At 44.2% G+C, this 25,032-nt stretch overlaps 1 protein-coding gene across 1 annotated transcript in view; it reads right to left on the bottom strand.

The window, feature by feature from the left end:
- The window catches only part of LOC106744836 (POU domain protein 2-like), a 137,870-nt gene that overhangs the window by 11,526 nt on the left and 101,312 nt on the right, over nt 1-25,032 (bottom strand). The window contains exon 4 of the mRNA XM_014619882.1: nt 19,885-19,937. Within this exon, the coding sequence (XP_014475368.1) occupies nt 19,885-19,937 (53 nt within the window). The remainder of the gene's footprint in view (nt 1-19,884; nt 19,938-25,032) is intronic.

The following is a 25,032-nucleotide window of genomic DNA, read 5'->3' as shown; positions in this document are numbered from 1 at the left end:
GGGCAATCAGCCGCGACTGAAGACACAAGAAGAAGACCGTTTCCTCTCGTATTCTTGTGGGAAAATCGAAAAGCGCGGAGGAAGACGAAAGTCGGAGGGGACGAGGGTCAGCGACGCCAAAAAGTGGAAGTCGCTTAGCCATTTGGAGGCGCTCTCCCGGTGCTTTCCCATCGACTCCCGATTCCGGGATAAAAGAGTAGGAGAGAAACCGAAAATGGAGATAAACGCTCGCGAGAGCCTCGTAAAAACGCTGTGCCGCGAGCGCGCAGGTGGGGTACTTCGATATACGTTCGCGGAGGCGCTACCGACCCGGGAATGATCGTTACCGACGCGGCTGGAGCGGGGAAAAGAGGAGAAAGAATTCATAATCCTGTGAATCCTGCGAGCGCGTCACGTTGCTTGCCGGGGACCCGACCCGATTTTCGCCTCTCCATCTGCGTTACCTGCGACGGGAGGATTCTCCCGAAATCATAAAAAAAGAAGGAAGAAAAAAGACCCGACAGGTCAGGTAGGATGCCTCCAGGAAGCTGCGAAGAACGTGCGGTATTGGTGTGGATTCCCTATAAAATTTCGCCTCTCGCTCGACGCGCGCGTCCTCTTCCCCTCACGTGCATCCCAGACCCTTCCCGTCCTTTCCGTCGCGCGAGATGTTGCGGCAGGTACATGCGCGTCTCCCCCTCTCTCTCACACGCGGCCTTCCCTTTTCATCCACGAATTTGCATCGTCCCTCCCTTTTTTCCTCGGAAATTACGCTTTTTCCGTGAGAATCTGCGGGCCCCCGGGAGATTTCTCGCGGAGAACGGGAGAGACGATGCGTATGGTAGGGAGGAGGGAGGCGAAGGGGTCCAAGACTTTTGGGGTGATTTCTACCGGTTTCGACTTTACCCCTTGCTCCTGCTTTGTGCATTAGCGTGAAAATAGCGCGTTAAAAATGACGGTTCGCGTTGTACCAGGTGCGCGATACTTTTTGATAGCGCGAAAGGAGGGAGTGAGAGAGGAAGAGAGAAGGAGCGCGGATGAAACTACCAGCGATCTTTCTTTGCGTTAGGCACACGTACAGCAGCCGTACACACACAGACGCAGTCTGAGACGTGAGAAACGACGGTTTTTTTCCGTTTTTTCCAGTAAGTTAGCGAGTAACCGACGCTTCGCTCTCGGCGAATCACAGGTGACGGTTTGAAGAAACGCCAACGAGCGTCGCGATAGATTTTTTTAGGGTATACATGGCCCGTCCTGGAGACTCCACAAGAGAGGACAGACGGGAGGAGACGCGGATGAGCGTCAACGGATCTTTGACATATATCTGTAAAGTTTGACGCGAAAACTGCTGCGTTCGCAGAAGCAGAATTCTCAGGTATGCGGGTAAAGAATGTGAGAGATTTACCAAAAAATCTGTTTAAAAAATTACCAGGTTTGTATAATTCCTTCTTTCACCCTCGAGATGTGCAGAAATACGCTCTTCAAGTTTTACCATCTGTTTCGTCTGTGTCGTTTGTGCGTCCTACGTAACTACCTTGTTATTAGCTTGGAAATATCGGCAAATTCACCCTTACGATCGCGGGTGAAAGACATCGGACGCGAGATTCACCCGCCAATCTCGAGCGTGGCCGACTCGATATCGAGTCGCACGAAGGAGGAATGTCGCTCATCTGGAAGATCGTTATCTCCCGATGGATCCTTTGTGCCGCATCTGCATACATCGGCTCACGCACACACACAGCAACGCGCGCGGCCGCCCATTGTGCATCGATGCGGGCACAATGCAGTCGCCCATGCAATTTCGAGCCATTCAAGTCCGTTTAGCGCGAGTGACACGGTAACCGTCTATCCATCACCCACGCACACTCACGACGAAAACACCGTCGTGGAAAGTCGCGCGAATGCAAGTAACGGCTGGTGGGGGGGAGCAGCAGTACAGCTGGATGCAGCCCTTGTGTACGTGCTGTTCCTACGAGAGGTCGAGCATGCGAGGCCGCAGCGGCGACCTTCGCCTTCTACCTCCAGCTCACGACTCCTCTTCTTCGCGTGACCCACGGCGAAAACTATGTGGCCGACGACCCGAGTGCGAGCGAACGTCCAGGATCAGGAGTGTGCGAGTCACGTCCGTCAGGTGATAAAGCGTAGCACAATAGCGCACCTGAAGACCGGCTACCGAGGATTATGCGGTTTTCGGCGAGACCTGCTCTACACTCTTTGCTCACCTTACGATTCATTTGTACAAGGAGGAAATATCGTTTTAAACATTACTACTATCTGATACGATAATAATGATATATTTTTACTGAGATCAGTTTATTCTCCAAATCCCTGGTGGAAATTTCATGCATTTTTTCAACAGTTACTGGATAGTTTATCGATTTCTGTTTAGTAAGTGAGGAATAAAATTATTTGGGACTCCAATCAAGATGTAATACTTTTCCTGCAGTTACTGTACACAAAAGATGCGCGAAATCTTGACTTATTTATCGAACGAAAACGAAACAATAAATGGACGAAAAAATTATTCAATTAATTAATAAGCATGTCTGCTGCTCATGAAATGGGCAGTCTTGTCCTAGAAATAATCCTGAGTGATATTCTATCAAATTCTTGTGCATTTCTTACGCAATATTGTTACAACTAATAAGAACGCATTAATATTAATTAGATATCTATGTGCCTAGGAAAACTGCATACATTTTTACCAGAGATTAACACTCTCTAATACAACTGTATAATAATCCTGTTTTCTTTTACTTTATCAAGTTTACTCTCCAAAGTTCCAGAATTAAAGTAAAATTATATTTTCATGATTGAATAAACGAATTAATTAATTTGCCTTTTCAAGACAAAAATAGTTTCTCAAAATCTATTTATAATAAAAGATCTCAATGACTGATTATTCATTTATCTCAAATCGAATACATGAACACATGATCACTCACGCAAAATCAGCGACATATATCGATTCTATCAGAATGCATTCCGATTTCACCGAACAGTAGCGTATACATTCCTATCTAAATTGCCGACTGGACCGATGAATAGCGACAGACGCTTACTCTGATCGCAAGCGAGAAATCGCTATGAAAAAGTTTCATTTTCTGGATGAATTCTGGCCACAGCACCGTGCAACCAGAATCCCATCCTAACCGGCGGCCTCTTTCTGTTCGTCTTCTCTTCCCGAGATTCTCTCTCTCTCTCTCTCCTCCTTCCGATCATTCTCCGATTCAGGATGTTTTTGTTCGTCGAGGTGAGAATAGCCACCGACGACGAGGGCGTGCTGCCCTTTCCGCGCGATCTACATAAAATATCGATCCTCGAGGCATCCCGGGAAAAATATTGACGAGTCACGCGGGCCCATGATGAATCCCTCCTCCTGAAACCGGCCCTTCTCGCTTTAACGTACGCGCGGAGAACATCACAAAAGAGAAATCGTTATTTTCACGGCTCGGCCTGATTTCGCGGTTGCGTCCCGTATTCCCTCTCTGTTTCATCCCCTCGTCTTCCTTCATGCATCCTCGATCCACCCGCGAGTTCGCGATCTCTGTTGCACCTCGCCGCACTGTCTTCGCAATTTATTCGGTCCTCTTTCCGTCGTTTAATCCGCGCGCGCCTTGCGTCGCTTCTTCTTCTTGTTCCACAGCGGTCTCGTAATCGATCAGTTTCCTTTGCAGTCTCTTATGATTCTCTTCTAACAGAACGGCTGACCGAATAGACAGGCAAACGCGGTCGTCGCATTTCTATTTTTCCGACCGCGACCGATTTCTTCGATCAGATAAAAAAATAAGAAAGATTATATTCTCTGCAGTACAAGCGCAACGCGAGTTTCCTGACCTTAAGCATCACGAAGCGAGTTTTTCGCATCGCGTTTAATCCATTGTTTTCACGAATCACGGAACTCTCGTACAAACGATTGTTCCGACGTTCGTGACGGCTAGTGATTACGTCTCTATTTCTCAGGAATTAATTTACGGCATATCGGGAGCGGAATATGACTTACCAGGGCCGTGAACTTTCGCGCATGATCATTGAGTTTTTGCGCCACTGCACGTATATTTTCATTGATCAACGAAACGGATCGACACCAATTTCTTGGTCGAAAAATGCATTTACGCAGAATGATCGCACAGTCGCACGAGGTGACGCGACTGCGAGTCGACGTTTCTCATCGTCGCAGAACTCGATTCCCCCGATTTACTCGCGCGTCTCCGCAAGACGCACCCCTCTAAGATGGCAGATCGCATTAGAGCCGGGTTCCTCTCCGCTTGGCCGTTCTTTGCCGGTCGTGTAGCGACGCGACCGAATGTCTAAGCAGCATCTGCCCTCCGCGTCGTTTCTTCGTCGCCATTCTTACGTAAGGCGACGACAATGCAACCCGGCCCGGGTTACGGGGGAGGAATTCTCCGGCTATTATTCCCGGGGTACATGCACCGCCTGTCAACCGACTTACGATTTTATTAGGGCCTTACGTCATTCGATTATGCTTGCCGGGCCCCGGTCTTCATTCAGAGCGAGACTATCGTGAGGAAACGTCCGACATAACAGATCGGATCCGATCGGTTCCTGCGCACCGCCACGTCACGCGTTTTTAACACCGCGAGATTTATGATTGATTCGTGTAAAATTACAGACAATACACCCTGATATTTTGGGATCATTGGCCGAGAGAGCATAAGGAATATATATGGTAAGCTAATGTCCTCCTGAGTACAAAGAATTCTAAGATCTCGTAGGAGAAAGACGATCATAAATGGAGAATGTAATATGTTGCTGAAGAAATCCTCTGTTGAGCAAACTCGATCTCGAAAAATCGTGCCGGAGATCACTGGCGGGAAACTACGGGAGTCGCATAAGTATTGTCCGGATGCCGCAAATCGAGGCAGTTAACGCGACGAGACTGTAGACGACGAGGAGAAGCGTATCAAAAGGGAGGGCATGAGGGGGATAGATACTAGAGCCAATAGAATAACAGTGTTTCGTCTGGCGTGTTTTGAACCGGCATTGCCCGGCGGCTCGGCAAGGGTGACGAGAGAAGGGGTGGACTGGTTTTCGAGCGGTGTGTGTGGGGTGAGTCTAAAACCGTTAGGTTAGTCGCGTGCTACCGGAGGCACGTGGCCATCCTCCTCTCCCTCCCCCTTTTTCTCCTGTGTCTTTTTACGCACGCGCACATATGTGCTTAGCACGGTGCCTGTGAGCTGCGCGCGACAAGATGTACGAGTGCCTGAAAGTCTGCACTCCGAAGGATTCTTGCCAGATTCTTGCGATTAGCCGTAAAACGTATAATTCATTCCATACATGCACAGAAAAAATTAGTATCAATTAAAGATTCTCACACACATATGTAAGTAATAATATATAATTTTATATAAAGAGAAAACTTGCTCTTATACATGAAGAAATTCTATATCGTTCCATTAAAAATATTATATATTCGTGTTATTTAATAATAATTTTCACGAATTGAGAGGAAAAAAGTATTGAATAGAAAGAACACGACATGTTCAAATTAAGTAATTAAGAAGTATATCAGTTTGAAAATATCGCTCTTTCAAGTAAGTTTTACCTTCATGTAAGATTATATATATAGTGTTGTCATGTGATGAAATCGCTTCGAATATTTTGCGTGGGAAATATATTTGCGGTTGAACTCTTTATTCTTCGATTCTTATCGTGGTTCATATCTGACACGAAACATGGCGAACATAGAATTTTTACTAAAAATAATAGTCAAGTTCAAGAAAGAACAAATGTATGTAACTGATTCTTTTATCGTGACAAAATTGATAGATCCAACTCCAATTTGTTCTTTGGATCAATCGTACTATCGGTGTATGTATGCGAGGAACACGCTGACACCGCGCAGGTAACGAATCTCTAAATGAGTAGCGCGGGTTGCGTCGGGACCTAATTTATTTCGTCTATTTCGGTTGCGACGAGCGCGGGCCCGCAGCTATTGATCGACGAAATTCGATGATGGTTGTTGCCCAAGGCTCGTACCGGCGAAACCCTAAATTAAGGGCCAGGTAAGCAGCGAGATGCTCGGACGCATGGCGCCATTAGCCGCGGTTGCAGCGTTATGAAAACGAAGTAGTCGATCTCGCGCGGCAGATGCGGAGGATCGGTAAACAGTCGGCCGAATAACAGTTAGGTCGTCACCGTCGTCGTAGCTTCGACCACCGTTAGATGAAAGCAATGTGCGAGCCCTTCGGCACGTGCTGCTAGATCAAACGCAGCCGTTACTCAGATACAGATAGACATACGGAACGTTATCTAATTTATCCGAATACCTCGAATCCTATGATAGAAAATTCAATAGTTTCAAAATCTTGCAAAGATTACAAATTTCTAAAAGGTGTGAAGAAATGTATTCGGAAATAAGGAGAATTGAACGTCGTAATTTAGAAGAGATTGAATTAATATGATAAGTTTTGATAAGAAATATAAGATGCATAAAAATGCATAATAAAATGAGTAAAATAAATTATAAAAATAAGTAAAAAAATTGCATAAAATATTTTATAAACTATATAGCTGAGATGGTGAATATAGCATATGAGTAAGGATCAGCGAAGTGATGATGGACAGGGAATTCGTTCCGCCTTCGCCGCGTTTGTCGTAAATTTCCGATAAGGAAATGAAACTATGCATATAAAGGAGAGCGTTACCAAGAGGGAGAGTTTCGCGACGATACTTCGACACCATTTCGCATTGGCACCCTTTGCTATTCGACTGGCAGTGATGTATGGTGCGGTAGACCTGCATGCTGACCATCTCGGCCTCTTACGAACAACTTTACCGTGGATTGGTCGGAATTTGATTTTTGGATCTTTTTATGGGGACAAAGAGCGGAGAAAATAGAATTTTAAATCGCTCAAGCGAGATTTCTGATATAACCAAGCGAGCAGGAAATTATACTTTTTTTTCCTCCGATTGCGATACTTTGTACCATTTTACATTTACCATTTCTGGCAAATGTATCATAATAAATGTATGCAAAACAAATTTGTTACTTTCAAGTTTTGTGTAAGTCTTTTTGGAATTTTTTCTAATTTATATGCTAATCGTTTTATATTATTTTAATAAATGTTTGCAAACTTTATTAAAGCTGGGTCGTTCTTTTAAATTTGCAACCAGCGAGTAAAAGTAAAATAAAAAACGCGTTAGATAAATAACGCGTAAAGATAAATTTCTCTTAAAATCAAACGCAACATGTCAGAGTAGTAGAGCCACCGCCAATCATTTCGTGAGAAAGGCGAATCTCCGTCGGTTTTCCGAAACGGAGAAGCGAGAGAGCAACGTCGAGATTATTTGAATATCCCATACTTAAGATTCGTCCTGCGTAACTCAGAGCAGTGATTGTCGGCTTGGCAGGCCGGTCACGTGGCCGGCACGTCATACACGTCAAACCAACCCCCCGTGGAAACCGCCCTATTGCGCCTAAGGCCGCCCCGCAGCCGGTCAGCATAAACGGGGAGGCCTGCGAGCACTTTACATTCTATTTTCACGCTGTACTGACCCCGATGTATGCGACTTCCTTAACATATTCGCCAGATATTGCCTTTTGGCACGTGCTACCTACAAAATCGATATTCATCCTCCGTGAGAATGAAAATTTATCGACATTCTTAAAGCGGCACCGATCGCCGCGCTTTCCGAGCATAGTAGATTATACGCTACAAAACATCCCTCCGAGTATCTAAAGTTTCAACCAAAAGAAATCTGATAGTTCGGCAGTCCTTCACAGAGAAAAAAGATCAGTTAATTCAACTTATCTTTTTTCTCTGTGTACGAATCTAGATTTTCCAAAAATGTCATAAATTTTTTACGTGTTTCGTACATTCGTACTAAATTACACATTCGCGAGAAAATCATTGCCCTTTTCTGATTCTATCATCGTTGTATGGTCAGTCACAAAAAGGATGCAACTTTTTTTCATCATTTTCGCGATTTCGCGTCCATTAAGAAAATATATCTTCTAAAAATGACCAAAAAAGTTCTCTTATTGAACATGGGATACGTTCCAAAACTTATCCAAGAAGAAGTATTCTAGACGTTCCCGTCTACATTTCAATACGATAAACGAACGAACAGACATCGAAGAAAGTGACTTTCGGCACGTAATCGTCTACCACCTGACGTTATAAGCGGAATAGCTGGCTATTTTATGCGTGTCACCGCCCCCGCGGCGTTTTCACGGGACGGCGAGCACCCCCGGATTTTTCCAGGGGTTCCCCGCGAGGCGGACGGCCGTCCAGTCAAGGGGAGTGCGCCTAACCGAGTTAAATAACGCTACATTAGCGCCCCGCGCCATACAAGGGCAGTCCGAGTGTGAAATACCCCCCGGCTTATCAGACTCCCGCAGAAGTTCTTTTTTTAGTAGTCTAGCGCCGATCGTTGCTCGCGTCGTTTGCCCACCCACGCTCTACATCTCTGTCAAAGACAATGTTGCAGAACAAGAGAGTGGCGGTCGTTTCTCGAGACAACTCGAGCTCAATCGAGCTCGAATCTTCGGATCTTAGCCGGGCAAGGGTGAACGCGATATTTCAGTTCGGAAACGCCCCGGGTAGAAAGCAAACCAGAAATTCTGGTTATCGCCTAGAAACTAGCCGGTTTCGGAAACTAGTCAGGTTTTTCTCATTTTTCCGCGAATTATTTCCGTTCCTTATGCTCTTTGCAGAAAAGAAGTAAATATGGCAAGTTTTAACACACTGTGAATTTTTCTAAACTAATTTTCCCCTTGAAATAGAAACTGATTCGCGGAAAAATGGGGAAAAACGGTTTTCCAACTTGAAAATTGTGAGTGCTAGCTAACTTCTGATCAGTCAAAATTTGGTGCATTTTAATTCTTATTTCTTAGCCCAAAACTACAAGAACCAGAAAGTAATCGAAACAAATAAGGTAACAAATGTTAGCTAATTTCTGACCAATAGTCAGTGTTTCCAGGAAACATTTCTATTCGAGATACTCGACGTACATAAGGATACGCGGCGGCGCAGACCTGATTTCTTAAGCTCGGAGAGGAGCACCTGCGAATTCAAGCGGCGCTGCTATCACTTGGAAAATAGCTTCACTATGACCGGTTTCAGATTACACTTCTTGTAAAGTGCGTTTTAATCTGTTACACTCCGCTGCCAAGGAACATCAATGTGTATCGCGTAATTAGAGCCGCTGTTAAAGCAGTTCCGCTCCGAAACGTTGGGACTAAAAATCAGAACGGAGAAAATTGTGCACTTCGTGAAACTAACACATTAAGTAAGTGCATTAACGTTAACCTACTTGTTGCATTAATGTTCCTTTTGAATTCGCGAGAAACATGACATCTTCACGGGAAAATTAACGTATCGGAGACATGTTGAAGCACAGCTGCACGGGGAGAATTCTTTACAGAGAAGGAGTGATAAAATACCTTTCTAATATAATAATCTCCACTGTCAGTTCAACATGCGTATACATCTTTTCTTTTCTCATCTTTAATATTTATAATCATCTCTCCCTTTCTCTCCGGTTTCTTATTCATTAATTTCCCGTTAATGAAACCCGCTCGCCGATTAAACCAATTATGAGCTTCGGCACTGCTCCTACAAGATGGAGCGGTCATAATGAGCTTAATTATTCCGGCGTTTCGCCACCACCACCACCACCACGACGACGACGATGCGGACGCTGGTCGCTCCGGAGCGTCGTTCCGGTAAGAACGTAACGGCGACGTTTACCTGCGCGTATCGTCCTTTGTCCTTTTGCCACAATTACCGGCGTCTAGACGTGGCCACCGTTTCTCCGCGAAATGACAATTACGCGGCAATAGAATCGTCTCACCGACCGTTTTTCTCGGTTAAACGGTCAACGTTCCCGGTCGTTGGAGCTCGCGCGGCAGCATCCTCGCCGTGAACTCATCTACTCATATGCCTATATACGTGACGAAATTGTGGAGAAACTGTTTCATCCCCCGTTCCCGACCTCACAGGAATTATTTCCAAATGAATGTAAAGCCCGTGTCTCTTCCCACATGGAGTTTGCCGGAGAGTTGACAAATCGTGTGAACGCAGTTAGAGTCGTGAGAACAAGACTCATTGAATACATCGATTTCTCCGCCCGTTCGACATAAATCATACAATTATCAATCTATAGATTCCATTACGCTTAACTTTTAGATAGAGTCGACATCGGGGGATTAATTTCCTTCTATCTTCCGATATTATCCGACGGCCCCGACATATTCTTATTAATAGAAGACGTGGTGTAAAATTACACTCTATTTGATTCACAAATATTCAAGACACGGTCGGGAAGATCACAATCGCACGCGCGAGGGCGCAGATATGGACGCCGATAGACCAGATAATATCCAAAGAGCGAGATCTCATCCATCTCTCGACGGTTACCCGGTAATACCTGCGTCGATGTTAACGCACTCGCGAGATGACGATCACGAGGTTCCGCGTATAGAGGAGGCAGCCGCCGTACACAGCGGTGCGCCTTTTTCTCCCTTTCCCGGAGCCCCTCTGTACTTTACCACCCCCTTTCCTCCACGCGCCGGCGAGCGAACTCCTCTTTCCCCCCCATTGTTACCGACTCCGCTCTCGCCCTTCGCCCTCCTTACCAACCTTTCACCGGGCACGGCTCTGGCTTAATGGCTGACGGGGCTATCGGGTTTCTGCAGAAGCGTAAAAGATCTTCGAGGAAAGGCGCGGAAAGAGCGATAGGCGCTGCCTTCGTCACTCTTTTTGTCTCTTTCTCTCCCTCCTCCTTCCTACTCTCTCTCTCTCTTTCTCTTTCCCCCTTTCCCCGATCTCCGTTGTACGAACTCTTTCCCGTTCGCCAGTAGATACACCCTTACCGCGGGTAAACGAGACCTACGGGCGACGGTGGGTACATACCGTAGGTTGAGGAGGCTAGGTTCCTGTGTGTCAGCTGACTCATACAATTCCGTGCTTAAGATAAACGCGCACCGTCTCGTATTTCTCGCGCAATTTAATCCGTCCGTCGTGCGTTATCCTCGGGGGAGAAGAGAAGGGGTGTTCTTCCTTATACCACATCCGATGTCATTAACGCCATTGCTGGGAAGCGCTGTTGCGAGGGCTCTTCGCTATTACAGGCTACATGATTACAGAAGTGGTCAGGCGCGTGAAATAATTTGTTACTGTTGTAACAAACGATCCTGCTTCTCATCACAGCGTTATAACGCACTCGGGAAGGTATAATGTTCCCTCTTTCTCCACGTGTGACGTTGTTACAAATCGATGCTCGTTACTTGTAACGTGGTGGTATTCGAATGTGCGAAGAGATACGTTGCGCTTCAGAAAGAAACAAGACGAATGAAAAAAAGGGATCATAGCAAGATCTTGCCACTCATCAGCCTGTTGCAGGCAGGGCCACCCCCACGAGTCCGTGGTGTATATAAAAAACTAGGAGGGTTGCACCCCTCAACACAGCGAGTGTATACGTATCGGCAATCCGTACGATCGCGTGCTGGTAGATAACGTGGCGCTAATTGATTATAATAAGCGACGAGGAAGGAAAGGCGGAAGCAGGACTGGGGGGTTAGGTAGTAGATTTTATCGAGGGGGGTTGAAAACGCCGTGTTTAAACGGTCATCCAGTTAGTTAAGTTGTTACTTCCTGCGTTATACGGGAAGTCTCCACCCCGCCGCGTCGATCTTTAATAAAGTGATCTTCGATTAATCTTGGATATCATTGGTACACTATAATTTTTTTAATGAAAGTAATCTTTAAAAATTAATGGAATATTATTACTTGAACGTATAAAAAGTAACTGTATCACGCTCAAATATCGGACATTCGCTCTCTCAATTTGCAAACAGTCACGCAATTATATTCATATTTGAAAACTGATATCTTATGTAATTGCATAATATAAAATTCGCATCCGCCTTTCCAATTATATCGCACTCTCTAAATTCCTTCGAGCAAAATTTCACTCTAAAAACAGAATAACCAACGAATCACTTGGATTCGGGTTAATTTTTACTCATATAGAATAAATTCTCCACTCTGAGAATAGTCGAATGAATAATTTCATTCGAAATCGAGGAGTGAATCCGATAAGTCCTATGTTAAAAAGGATGTAATCCCTATTTAGATAGTAAAATGCCTACATTGTCTCGCATAGTGTATGGTAACTTTAATTATTAGAAGTTCTCAACAAATCATGTGTTCTGATAATATTTAAACTCACATGCAATTATTGTTAAATCTTAACCTAATTATGTATTTCTTTCCTCTTTAACGACTGAGGAGACCAAAATGCTTAATGAACAACGCATCTATCTATCTATAATTGAAACTTTCGAAGCACACACGCTCGCATATACATGAGTTAGATAAAAATCTAATTTGAACATCTGCAGCATTAGGCTGAAATTTACAAGACGTCGTACGGTCACTGAGGTGACGAGAGTTTAGTAAAAGGAAAACGCTAGGCCAAGAGAGCGCAAAGGGGAACCGAATAGAGATGCTAGGGCGGAGGGGGAGAGAACAGGGGACACCCGGTGCCGACAGCGGGGGCGTTCGATAATTTATCGTCTTCATTTGGTCGCGTCCATATTTATTACGTCGTTACGAACAATATGGCACCTATTAAACGAAATACGGCTGACCTCACCGCGTGCACGCACAATCGAATTAATACTCGGAGCTCAAGCGGTTCTGTCCGATAATAAGCTTAATAAATATTGATTGTTTAATTAATGTGTAATTGACCGCGTGGGGTACACGGCTCGCGCGTGGTATCGGTAGTCGATTATTGATCCGCCTACTGGCGCAACGCGAATTTATTAACAGCCCATTTTCTGGTCACGCGTGTAGCTTGCGACTTCTTTAATTGTCCCCTGCAACGAACAATGGATATGGATATTCGACGGTTTTAAAACCCGCAGAACTCTTCCGTGTCGCATTTTCCCCCAATACAGCAACAACAATTGTTATTTTTTTTGTAACTACCACTACTTTCCACTTGCGATGAATTCTGTGCAGCCAATACGACGCTGACCTCGCAGAAAGAAATCAGCATTTCGCTGATAAAATTTTTAGGCATCAGTTTTCAGGCTTTTAACACGCTTACTGCCGAAATTTATGTCCGCTTCTCGCTTCACGCGACACTTCGTACTGTTAATATCCCTCTAAAAATTTAATAAAATCCTTCTTTATCAAGTAAATAAAACTATCATCTACATCTAGGTGACGCGGCAGTCAACGTGTTAAAGTCAGTCTTCTGCAACGTTTGAATCCAATCTCTCGAGATAGTTGCGGATAACACATTTCAAAGTCGTTCCACTTCCATAGGCGTTTCTTTTTCGCGAGGACTGATCGGCTCGATCGTAACGCAAGGATTAACGAGTAGTTCCGTATCTGGGGCGACGCGAGAAACTACTCTTAACGATGTCGTCCCGGGAGAAGGTGCGCACAGCCACGGAAGCGTCGAAGGAACTGCGAGAACGGCGTCTCGGCGGCGGCTGCACATTGTGCACCGCTCGGAATCAAACGGCGCGCAGCGGGTATTATCGATAATCCCGCGGGTAACTGCGGTAAGGGGGAAGGGCTCGAGTCGTTAATGCAATAATTATACGTTCACGAGGCAATTGCGCGGCTTCGCGGAAGGGGAGCAGCCCCGCGCCAGAAAAACGGCGAAAAACGCTCCGTCTTCTGTGGGAACGGCCGTCCCATTAATGGAATCACCAATTGCAGAGTTATTGGTTAAATTGCTAATTGCTAGCCTCTTTCTCCGCCTTCCTCCTTGTAAGCGCATTACGACAATGGCGCCGACACCCACCCGTCGATCAGCGCCATTTTCATAAGTAACGTCTTGTCTCCTCATCGACCGTGCAATTTCTCACGACTTCTCTCCGCGGTGGCCGGTTAATTTTCGGCGTGGGCGAGCGAATTAATCTCTCCGCGATCAAATCAGACCTCGCTCGTCGGGGAACAAGAACGGAAGTCGTCCCCGAGCCGTGAGAATTGCAACGCCGGCCGCCGGGGGAGAGAAAACATCCCGAGCCGAGCTCGTTCGCCGCGAATCCGTTGTTGTTCGATTCTTCGTCCGCGGGTGCGTTCATCTTCGGCCCACGATCCTCCGTTCTCAGAAAGGCCCGCTACGCTAGGTTTCGCTTCCACTTATACGATTAGACTTCTCACGACGTATGCACGTGTATGCACCCAACTTGCGCCGCGGGACTCGCGCCGCGTACTTTCAGGTAAAGTGCTTGAGACGTACCTGCCAGTTGGGTGCCGCCGGTTGTCTTGTTAAATGGTGCGTTAAAATTATCAGCGATTGTAGCTTGTAAGTTTAATCTAGGAAGTAGAAAATTAAAATACAAGTAAACTGATGATGTTGTCTCTCGGCAATAATGAAATATCTTGGAGTCCACTGTCATAAGACGCGTAATGAAAGTATCGATTGGTCCTGACGTGCGCGTAGAAAAAGGGGAAGTAATTTATTAAAGGCATCTAATGACACTAATTCGTTTTATTTATTATTAATTTAGGAAAATTAGAAAATCTTCTTACTTACTTATCCCGTCATTTTACCGTTTCTCCCCCTCCCCCTCCTCCCTTACCACCATATTCTCGTACACATACGTGGACGGACAATACGTGCGGGCAGAAAAGAAGCCAACGTGGCTTCAGCACTCGACGGAATTAGCATATTCCGTTTACGGGACATTCGCCGGTGGATGCCACCGATAAAAATCTGAAAATCCCCGAGAAATCCCATCGCGGAATTTGAATTTGCTCCGTCCCGCTGCGGCCGTGACGCATAAATCCCGAAAAGCTCGAAGAGAAGGTAAAGGCTTCTCTGTATTCAAAAGGACGACCGCGTCGTCACCCCCGATTCGAATAACAAAGTGAACCAACTCGATCAAAGTACTTCTTAACGATCCTCGCGAATTTACCGTGCATCGAGCATGAATTTTTCTTAAACGGAAATGATCCCCTATTAGATACTTTGAATATTTGAATATTAAATTTAATACCGCGACAAATTACTATCAATACGATTAAACATTCAATTACATGTGTGATTTTTAGAAAGATTTTCTTCGAACATATATATTACTATGTAAAAATTTTGTTTTATTTTAACAAAAATATGGGGCTAGTAAAAACGCGTATTAACGGCTAATATGAATAACTGCTAGCTCTTTTACGAATTCACTTATTAATAATATGTTGAGTTCGAACATTTTCTATATCAAGAAGTAAAACGCAATGATGAAATATCTGAGAAAAATTTGAGAAAATTAAAGTCAGATTTTCGCGAATCGGGAAAATCACACGTGGGGCTGCGAAGTGTGAATAGGTCTTCCTACGGGAAAATCGGGAAGTCGTTTTGACATTCAAAAGCGGTTTCCCGCGGTCGCTCCGGTCCGGTGAGCGATTTGAATAACAAAGTCTGCGCGAAGACGTACTATCGTCCTTACTCGCGTCACCGAGCAGTCTTCGGGGCCAGTTTATCGCGAAAATCGTTTGAATACCAAGTGAAATCGATCTCCGGTCTGCCCTTCGAAATCTCCATCGTCATCGACCTCCGTCGTTCGCTTTGCTTGAAGGTACGCGTACGAAAATGATTCTTTAAAAGCGTTTAGGCTAGTGATGCGTTATCGGTCATTTTTGATTATTTGGCATTTCAGTTTTGCCATGTTTGTTACTATTTAAACTGTTTAAACTGAAAATTGAGTCTGGTTAGACCTACTTGATAATAAATAACTAAACCCGTTTTGGTTAAAGGAAACAGAATTTCTAGTTATAAAAATCAAATTTGACTCATGAGAACCGGAAGTTTTGTTTCTTTCAAGCAAAATATGTTTGGTTGTCCATTGCCAAGTAGACCCAACCAAACTCATTTTTCAGTGTAAGAAACTACATTATTAAACGTTTATATGAGCGATAGAGTCACATGAAATAAGCACCAGGACGGTTGGGCTCTTTGATTTCAGAGATTACGTACGTTAACGACGCCTTTGACCGGCGGTTAACGGCAGCTGACATCGTGTTTCGTTATGAAAATAAAAAAAACTCGCGGCGATGCGCGCGCACACACATTAGAAAGTATGATGAGTAACGTGACCGTTCGCGAAAGATCTTTGCGAGAGAAGTGCGCGTTAAAAGAATCCCAAGTCTGACCATATCGGTCGAACAGGTGTGCCTGTACGACGCGGGAATAAACGATTAGAAGTCCGATTAGCATCCGCGGATCATATTAATTGCGATTGCATTACCAATGCCGCGTCCGCTCGGACACGATTTTGTAATCGGCAACGTATCGGCTGCGAGCATTACGTCTCGACCCGTACGACGGCATAATAAGAGAGCTAATTGCGCCTGGTGTAAGTGTCTGCACGATCTAACGTCGATTGTGGGGATCGTGAATGGAGAAAAATTATTTCCTTGACTGACTAACGGTTGGTGTATCTTTCATCTGCCGCCGGGCAATTTGCATTGTATCACATCTCAATAGCATCTGATAAACCCTGCAGGATATTGTTATATTCCCACTCTCAAATATATAAATATATATTTATATGTAAGATATATGTATGTATATATATGTTATGTTCGAGAGGAATTATCTCCTTTCCGGTTGTATCACGATTACCGGGCTACTTTATTTATTTATTAGCTTTTTCGTCGAGATCATCGCGCATGGATACCGAAACGTGACGATCTCAGCAGCTGCAGTTGGTTTCCTCGTGAGAGTCACTGACGACTGCGCGAAATGACATGAATATCGTGTCGCGGAGCGCACGACGTTTCGTCGGTGGTTTCGCCCTGTTCCTGACGCGGCGATTCGCAGGGAGACGCAGGTAGACGCGAGCGGGAGGAACCCGCGGGGCGAGCGGTCGCGTAAGGTCCGGCGCGGAGAAAGAGGAGAAAAATGGAGCGGGTGGCGGCGGCGGTGGTGGTGGTGGCGCTAGGCGATCGGAAGTGTGTCAAATTACAGAGGTCCGCGATATTAATGACTCCTAATGACATGCCCCCCTCCCGGCGGCCACGGTCGGTGCCTACCGGCCGACACGGAGAGAACACAGCTTCTCCCACCACGTCGCCCGGCCATCCGGACCTGCTCTTGTGAGCCACCAAGGTTGGGCCCCTGTGCCGTCCGCCGTGTCGAGCAACCGAGCCAGTGGACCCGATTCACGGAATCGGCATTAAAAATGCAATTACTAATTGACGGAGCCTAATAGCAATAAGACAAACAACGGGCTAAATGCTATAAAGTAAAACACAGGTCGGCGACGGTGTATCCTCCACCCCCTCCGTCGGGTCTCCCTATCGGGGACCCCTCGTCCGCGCTCCTCGACCCTCGCTTCTGTTTACCGATTGTTTCTTTATCCCTCCGTCATTCGACTTGCTCGCTCTTTTCATCGTAGGCAGATACTTCTATGGAGAAGAGTGGGGGGAGAGGAGCACCGTGTTCGCGGAGGAAACAGGCCAGAATCTCCCGTTTACGACCGGTTCGGCATTTCCGAGAGCCTGGTCCAGCCGCGGATTTTTTGTCAGCTAGAGCCTCTACCTTTGTTAGTTTCTGTCCGTTCGTTTGCTGCTTCCTTTTGATTCGCGGATCTACTTGCACGGGTCGCAGTTGAGATCTGCCGTCCCGTCGACAGTTTTAAACTTCCCAATAAAAAAAAGTAAATATAGACTATAACGAGAGCCAAGAAGCTTTGCTTAATTCTTCCCATCATATAACGTATGCAATACAACGTAATGTTAATGTTAAAAAGAGGTTCACGATATATCTGACGATGTTGTGTTTAAATATGATATAATTGTGCAAATATAAAAATAATATCGATAATAACAACAATCAATCGTATAACAACGTTGTGTCGCTCTACGCGTTGACAAGAGTAAATGTATTAATAGTATTACAGTATGAACATCGAACGAGTTTCTTTGAGTTTTGCAGATGCAGCTAGTCGGCGGCATCCGTTACGTTCTGTCATCTTCCTCATTATCGCGCTTTCTGCGAACGACGACACACGCTATGTCAGATCTCGTGACGCGTGACACCCCCGGGTTTGCCCCGTCGTTCTTGAAACGCACGTTCATGGAACTAACGATTCTCCTTATTAGCTTTATTATACCAAAGTTTGTTTTATCAAACACGCAAAAGAGAGAGAGAGAGAGAGAGAGAGAAAGAATCTAAACGACCAGCGATATATTAGACCATAACTCTATTCGCCATAATAATTAAGTTCAAAATAATTGGATGCACGTAGAATACGTGCACTTCGCAGTAAAATGTACGATTAAAGATTAACGGATTTATTCACAAAAATTTTGAAACAAACTACCCGTAAATTTTTAGTCGGTACCGGCTTTTGCATTTAATATTTTGTACATAGACGATATTTCAGCAAAAAAACAATTACAGGAACATATTCAAAGTGTAGATTTTTTTAGTAAAATGAGCAACGAATTAATTTGGCGATTTTATATTGCCGAGAGATAATGTAATACCTCACTTTGCGATATAATGCATTTCGGGAAAATTAACCGGAAAGTTGGAGAATTATTATGTGTAAATTTATGGCACCATGAAAATCCACAGGCAAATTATAGGATATATAATATGCCGGATTAGTTCCCTCGAACATGCATTTGCTAATGGTCACGCAGCTCCGACCGAAACTTTCCCACGACGCGTTGCAACGCTAAAAATCATCGAGACTGCTCTTATTGTAATATTTAGTGGGTGTCGCGTGAGCGAAGTTGCCATATGCAATTTTGGAGTTTCGTATATTCGTCTGGACCGTTCCGCTCCGTAAAAACCGTAAAAGGGTCTGAGAAGGGATCGAATTTTTCAGAAAACCGCCGAAGAGACGGTCGTGGACGAGGGATTTCTTGGACCGTCGGTATTTCTTGGTGATCCTTTTACGATCCTGACGAAAAATCCACCTCGCGGCGAATGCACACCGCTGGCAGATAATGCCTTGAAGTTAAAAGGCCGGTTATGTGCCACGAAAGAATTCCTTCAGGCAAATGACAAACCGCCACGGAGCCGGATAGGCGGTGCTTACCAAACGTAATTGGTTTTATGACATATTTTACGTGGAAAAAATTAGCTGAGGGCTCCGGGCCACGGGGGACTCTTCGCAGATGCAGAAACCCGAGATGCACCAATGATATGCGTTTCCATGACGAGAGCGGATCCGTTCTTGTACAACGTTAAACAATAACATCCTCTCTTCCATGCTCTCTTGTAATATGTTATCGTAGACATCAGCGCGCGATATTACGCAATTATTATAATAATTATTATAATCTTCTTAAGAGATCTTTAGTCTTACTTTGATTGTATTTGTATTAATGTAAATATTACTTGCACTCAATTCAAGACTAAAAATTGTATAAAAATATTATATTTTTACTTATAAGGAATACCGGGGCAAGTTGGCTAAATGGGTAAGTTGGCTAATCGATTATTTCTGCTATTTTCTAACAAATTACAGAATCGAACAAGCAGATATTTCAAACATGTCAAATATGGTTATGAAATTCCTTACTTCTTTAGCTAATTTGCACCTGCCTTCCCTATAATATGAGAATATCTATTATTGATTTAAGACTATTTCTTTCTGTATATAGAGAACAAATTAAACCGTAATTTCATAAGAACAAAATCTAATAAACACCAACAATTTCATTGACATCTCCTGCTACGATAAATAGAGTAAAGGAACGTTCAACGAGCCACCGTGCCGATCCATCATCGCGACGCAATACGACGCGTTGCCCGTTCCGTTCGGATCGTTCGTGTCGTATTATTTCTGCGCAAAATTTATGTCCCCCCGTAAACGAAGGTTAAACGTTCCGTACGTTAATTGTATCAAGAGCGGACGGCGGACACGCGAAAGCGATGAAACTCACTGTGCAAACTCACCTTGTATGGATTCCGGCGAGGCTGGCTCCTTATCGATTCGGCCGAGTGCGTCGCTCGCTGTAACAAAAAGCGCAACGAAGCCCTCGTTAGTGACGCTGTGTTATAAGTCGAAACGGGAAAATCATTCGTTTCCCGTAAGAGCGGTGTGTGTACCAAATACTTCTTGTCCTGATCGAATCAACAAGCATTGTAGTTTTATCTTAATTACATATTAAGGCTACTTATATGCTTTCTCTTAAAAAATGTATACATTAATGAACCAAAAATGCCATGATGATTGCTCTTATATTTAACCAAATATCATATTGGTTAGTCCAAACAATAGAATAAGTTGAAAGACGAAATATATAAAATAATCTTTTTTTTCTAATCGAATAACATGATCTAATCATCGAAACAAAACGTAAAACATATCTAAATAATATATTATTTGGTTAAAAATTAAATTTAGTTTCCTTTAAATAATAATATTTTTTTTATCGCAAATAACATGGTTTATTCAACACACCCACTCTCATTTTAATATGTGACTCTAAATTGATAATCGATTAAATTACACAAAGATGAAATTTATTCTTGTTAGAAGAACCGTCTCTCGACGTTCCTCGGCCTCTGACGGTTACAAAAGTCACGCGGTTCTTACTTGGCGGAGGCCCACATCTGCCCTGATTAAAACAGGGGAGAAGCAACCGGGCCGTCGAGATAGCATCGGAGCACGAGGACGCGGCGTGTTCATCAATCAGGCTGCGGGTCGAATTATCCTAAAGCGCGCAGGCGATCATCGTGACGCATAATGGCGGCTCCAGCGATTGCAATTTCCCGAAAATAGGGTGACGCACGGTGAACGCGAGAGACCGATATTCAAATAATCTATTTGACGGACCCTCTCTCGCGATGGGGATCCTGGTGGTAGGGAAGATGGTGGTAATTCGGCGCGAGGATGACCACCATACGTCACACGACTGGAGGAGGACGAGGGCGTCCGGCAGAGCCCAGGGGCGGCCACCTACTACCCCCTGGGGGGTCGCAACTCACCCCTGAAACGACTGTATTCAGATAATCCCACCTTTCCTTTCCTTTCCTACGTCGTATTTGCCCGGGACGACATTTCAATACATACTCTTGCCGGATAACCCGCCACAAATATAGGCGGATATACGTGTCCACTACGTGGAAAATAGCAGCGCGAGTAACGACCACGTAGCGTGTGGATGGCTCCCAAGTAAAAAGGACGATAAGGATTTCGGAGTCCCGCGCTTCTTTCGCGCTTTCGTATCACCGTACGTGTCGGCAGATTAGTCATTCTTTCGTACGGATCCTCTTTTCCGGTGGATCGGTATAACGCATAGCTTCTTCTTCTTTTTTCAAAGTAAAGTAAGAGTTTATGCGATGCGTAAGATCGGATGATAAGACAAGATTGTATAACGTGCGTTTCAGTAATCTGTCTGCATGCTTCGCTAACGTGATTTACATATAATTTAAGATATCCAGGTCGACGTAAAGCTGAACACAATGCGAGATCCTTGACGGGGCCGTTTTCATTATCGAATGAAGGACTGCTTCTGGAAACTAGTACGCGCTTACATTAAATATGAAGAGCGACCTCGCGCGAATATCTAGCCGGAGCCCGTGTTTTCCCTCGTGAGCAAGTGTAATAATGCTCCGGGCAATCTTCTTTACAGTTTTGTAAGAAGAGAATCACGAAGGCGCAATAAATAATTCATCGGCACGGAGAAAAATAAACGATCGATTGTTCATTCGAGATCGGTGAACATCGAAGACTCATTTCATTCTTTTCAACGTGTTGTTACGCGTTCGTAGTAATTACACATCTATATATGCATTAATTTCTAATGTGCAAAATTCGTCGACGTTGTTAAAATAGGGAAAGATGTTGATTTTCGGATGTTTAGAGTTCTTCAAACAAATACCAAAATGTAAAAATAAAGTCTCTCTGGTCGCCCTTATACCGACACGAAAGTCTCGTTAAATTCTCGTTTAATGGTGGACGTCAACGGCTACAACGATTTATCAAAATGAAATACTGACTGTCGAAACAGCACCTACCGCCTTTAAATAGGAATGAACGCGGATAAATACGATGCACCTTCGTCGTTCGGCGACTCTCCCGAGGGCCGTAAAGAAGTTACGGTTTGCACATGCATTCCTTGCTTCGTTGCACGCCCCCTACTTGCCCTACCTGCTTTTTCTTTTTCCTCCTTCCTATTTCCCTTAGCATCGCAGGATGAAAATAGCATAATATTTATGTATTAATGAGATGCGTAATAATTTTTCACAATGATATATACTTACAACAGATTAATTACGTATAATGTAATTAATTAACTGCAAGAAGTTGAATACATAATGCATAAAGATACAGAAAGAAAAAAAGAACAATAACGCTTCTTTGGTGCTTCTCCTCTATATTTCAACGTTAATATATTATTGCCTTTCGACCGCATAATCGAATCTCTCTTTCACTCATTTTGGCACAGAAGTGTTGCTGGTTTGCATCTACGCATATAAATTTTAATTTTACATCTTCAAAGGGACTTTACAGCCCAAAAACAAAATGGTATGTCGGATTTCGTGCTTTTTCTCTCAACACTAACGTTAATTATTGCATTTCGGCCGTGTAATTTAATCTCGCTAATTTTCCATCCTGCTCGCATACACCCTCGCGCGAGATTCCCCCTCCCTCTCTCTTTCTGCGGGGAATACAAATACAAGAAATGCTCTCCTCTTTCCTTCAGTCTCGCCGATTCCTCGCGGCGATCGATGCCGTTCCACGCGACCCACCGCGACGCCGGCTGAGATTTCCGCGGCCGGGCATTAATTTTGGAGTACGTCACGGCGTTGTCGGCGCTCGCTTTTTCACTTATTAATTCGACACGTCCGCCGGCCTGGAATCGCGTGTCTGCGGCTACCGCCCAGGATATTCTCTGCACCTCGGTATTCATAAAGGGCAGGCGCGCTGCTTTTCGTGCGCGCACACCCATCCTGGGCCCATTCAACGCGACGTACACGTAACACCTGTGCCGATAACTTGAATACCGCGGACAGGTGCCCGGCCCGTCGGCCACTCGATGCGCGGCCGCGAAGACGGAAGAGTCCACTATTATCTCGCGATTACGATCTCGTTTCGCCAAGGGCCGATTATCGATCGGTCGGATCGACGTTTTTCTTTTCGTTCGGCGTGACCAGTTAGACCCTGAGCGCACATTAGCGAACGATAAGCGATAACCTGCAAATCATAGGAATAAAGCCTCCCATATTAAGGGAAGAAGAAAGATATATGCGTATGCTAAATAAAAAATCTGATAAGTTATATTAATTTCATTGGGGATTATTTCGTGACACACAGATCATGTGACTCCAAAATTTTCCGAGTTGAATGAAAATGAGAAATTTTAACGTTTTTATAAGAATTTTTCTCACAATGCGGAGATTCTCACAAATCTGATTACTTTTACCATAAAATGAGGAACTTTAAATTCGCAATTACGACTTACACTTTCTATTTATAAGATAACATAAAGTCACGCAATTTCACGTGCGATTAATGTGTTATTGTGCCAGTGAGATAACGAGATATAATCCAGAGTGAGATAGCCCCGCGGGGTATCGTCCGAGTGGTTCGATTAATTCATAAAACTCGATCAATCCAGGCGCGTTGCCGTGTACACGCCGTGGACGGAAACGAGATTTTAATATTTAAGTCCGCGGCACGATACAATAAGTATAATAAGCATAGAAGCGGCCGTCGGTCGGCGGTTGTAAGAGACGGTTGCAATATTAATGCTGACATTTCGGTGCTTTGCGGTAGTTTAACCGCACTACGGCCCCTCGCTTTAATGGATGCGGCTTTCCGACAGGGACGATCTCCTCACGTATGACGAGATACGTATTGTGACCAATCGATTTACAAAATAAGAGAAAACGGAATAACAGAAAAGTATTGTGTTCTCGGGAATTTATAACCAATTCTTGAGAAAGAAAGAAGGAGAAAGAACAGCTCTGAAAGTTCACATCACTACACGGAAAGAAAATATTTCTGAAAAATAAAAGCTATTTATTCGGTGGATACTAATAACATATTTCTTCAAGTCTAAATTATTTTATTTAAATAGAAAAAGCGATTGCTTTCATGCAAAACTACAGGTTGAAAAAGTGTATATTTTCTCATTTGGAAGAAATTCTTTCTCAATGTAAAAATATGTATATTGGTACAAATAAATACACGGTAAAAAATGTTGTGTAAATAACGGTCCGCTGAAATTTTGTTTAACAAGATAAATATGTTATCAAGGTGAATACGTTCATTTAACATATATTTAACGTGTATTTTTAACTTATTCCCAGTAACATAAAAATTTCATTGAACCGTTATTATACAAAAATTTTACCATGTACGTTATTAATGCCTAATACTGAATAAATACTTTTTATTTTCTAAATATTTTTCTCTCGGTGTAACAATTCATAATTTGAATGCAATCGACGAAATTGTGCGAATACATACATTCCTGGAAATTTTTAATTAAACTATTCTTGTACGTGGTCGGCAATAAATTATTTATCAGCTCTCAAAGTTCAAAGTTCCCACGATACAACATCAGCGTGCATTTATTCATGCGCAGGCAGTGATGGTGTGCTCGCTTGCCTTGAGGTAAGCAAAGTTTCTTCGAAATGACATGTGACGTGAGTATGTAAGCGCATGATATCTGTACCACATAACGCGGGAATAATTCATAGCGGCTTATTAATTCCGCATAAAGCCACGGTCGCGACGCGTACAATCGAGCGCATAATCTCATCCGGTGAAGACGCACCGATCGACGTTTCCTACGTTCAATCCCGATTATTCGGCGTCGACTCGCAGCCGTCACACTGTGACACGCACGAAGCGGGAAGATATCGCGAGGAATGATCAACAATAAGCGAATAGAATGCCACATTGTTCGCGCGCGACTCAATTCTTCGCGGCGCGACGATGCTTGATTTTTCCATTTTTTCCCCGGCCGATCAGCTTGGTCCCACCTTCACTCCGCCGTAGCGTAGCACCATGAATACGAGATGCGGCACCTGGATACATCCTAGTCCGCGTGGCGGCGATCCAGCCCTCTCATCAATTTTTGAGAACCC

Source organism: Dinoponera quadriceps, unplaced genomic scaffold (genome assembly GCF_001313825.1).
Source record: "Dinoponera quadriceps isolate SergipeBrazil2010 unplaced genomic scaffold, ASM131382v1 scaffold1308, whole genome shotgun sequence".
In the NCBI taxonomy this organism is placed as follows: Eukaryota; Metazoa; Arthropoda; class Insecta; order Hymenoptera; family Formicidae; genus Dinoponera; species Dinoponera quadriceps.
Note: the sequence above shows the minus strand (reverse complement) of the source record. Positions and strands in the feature narration are given on the sequence as shown.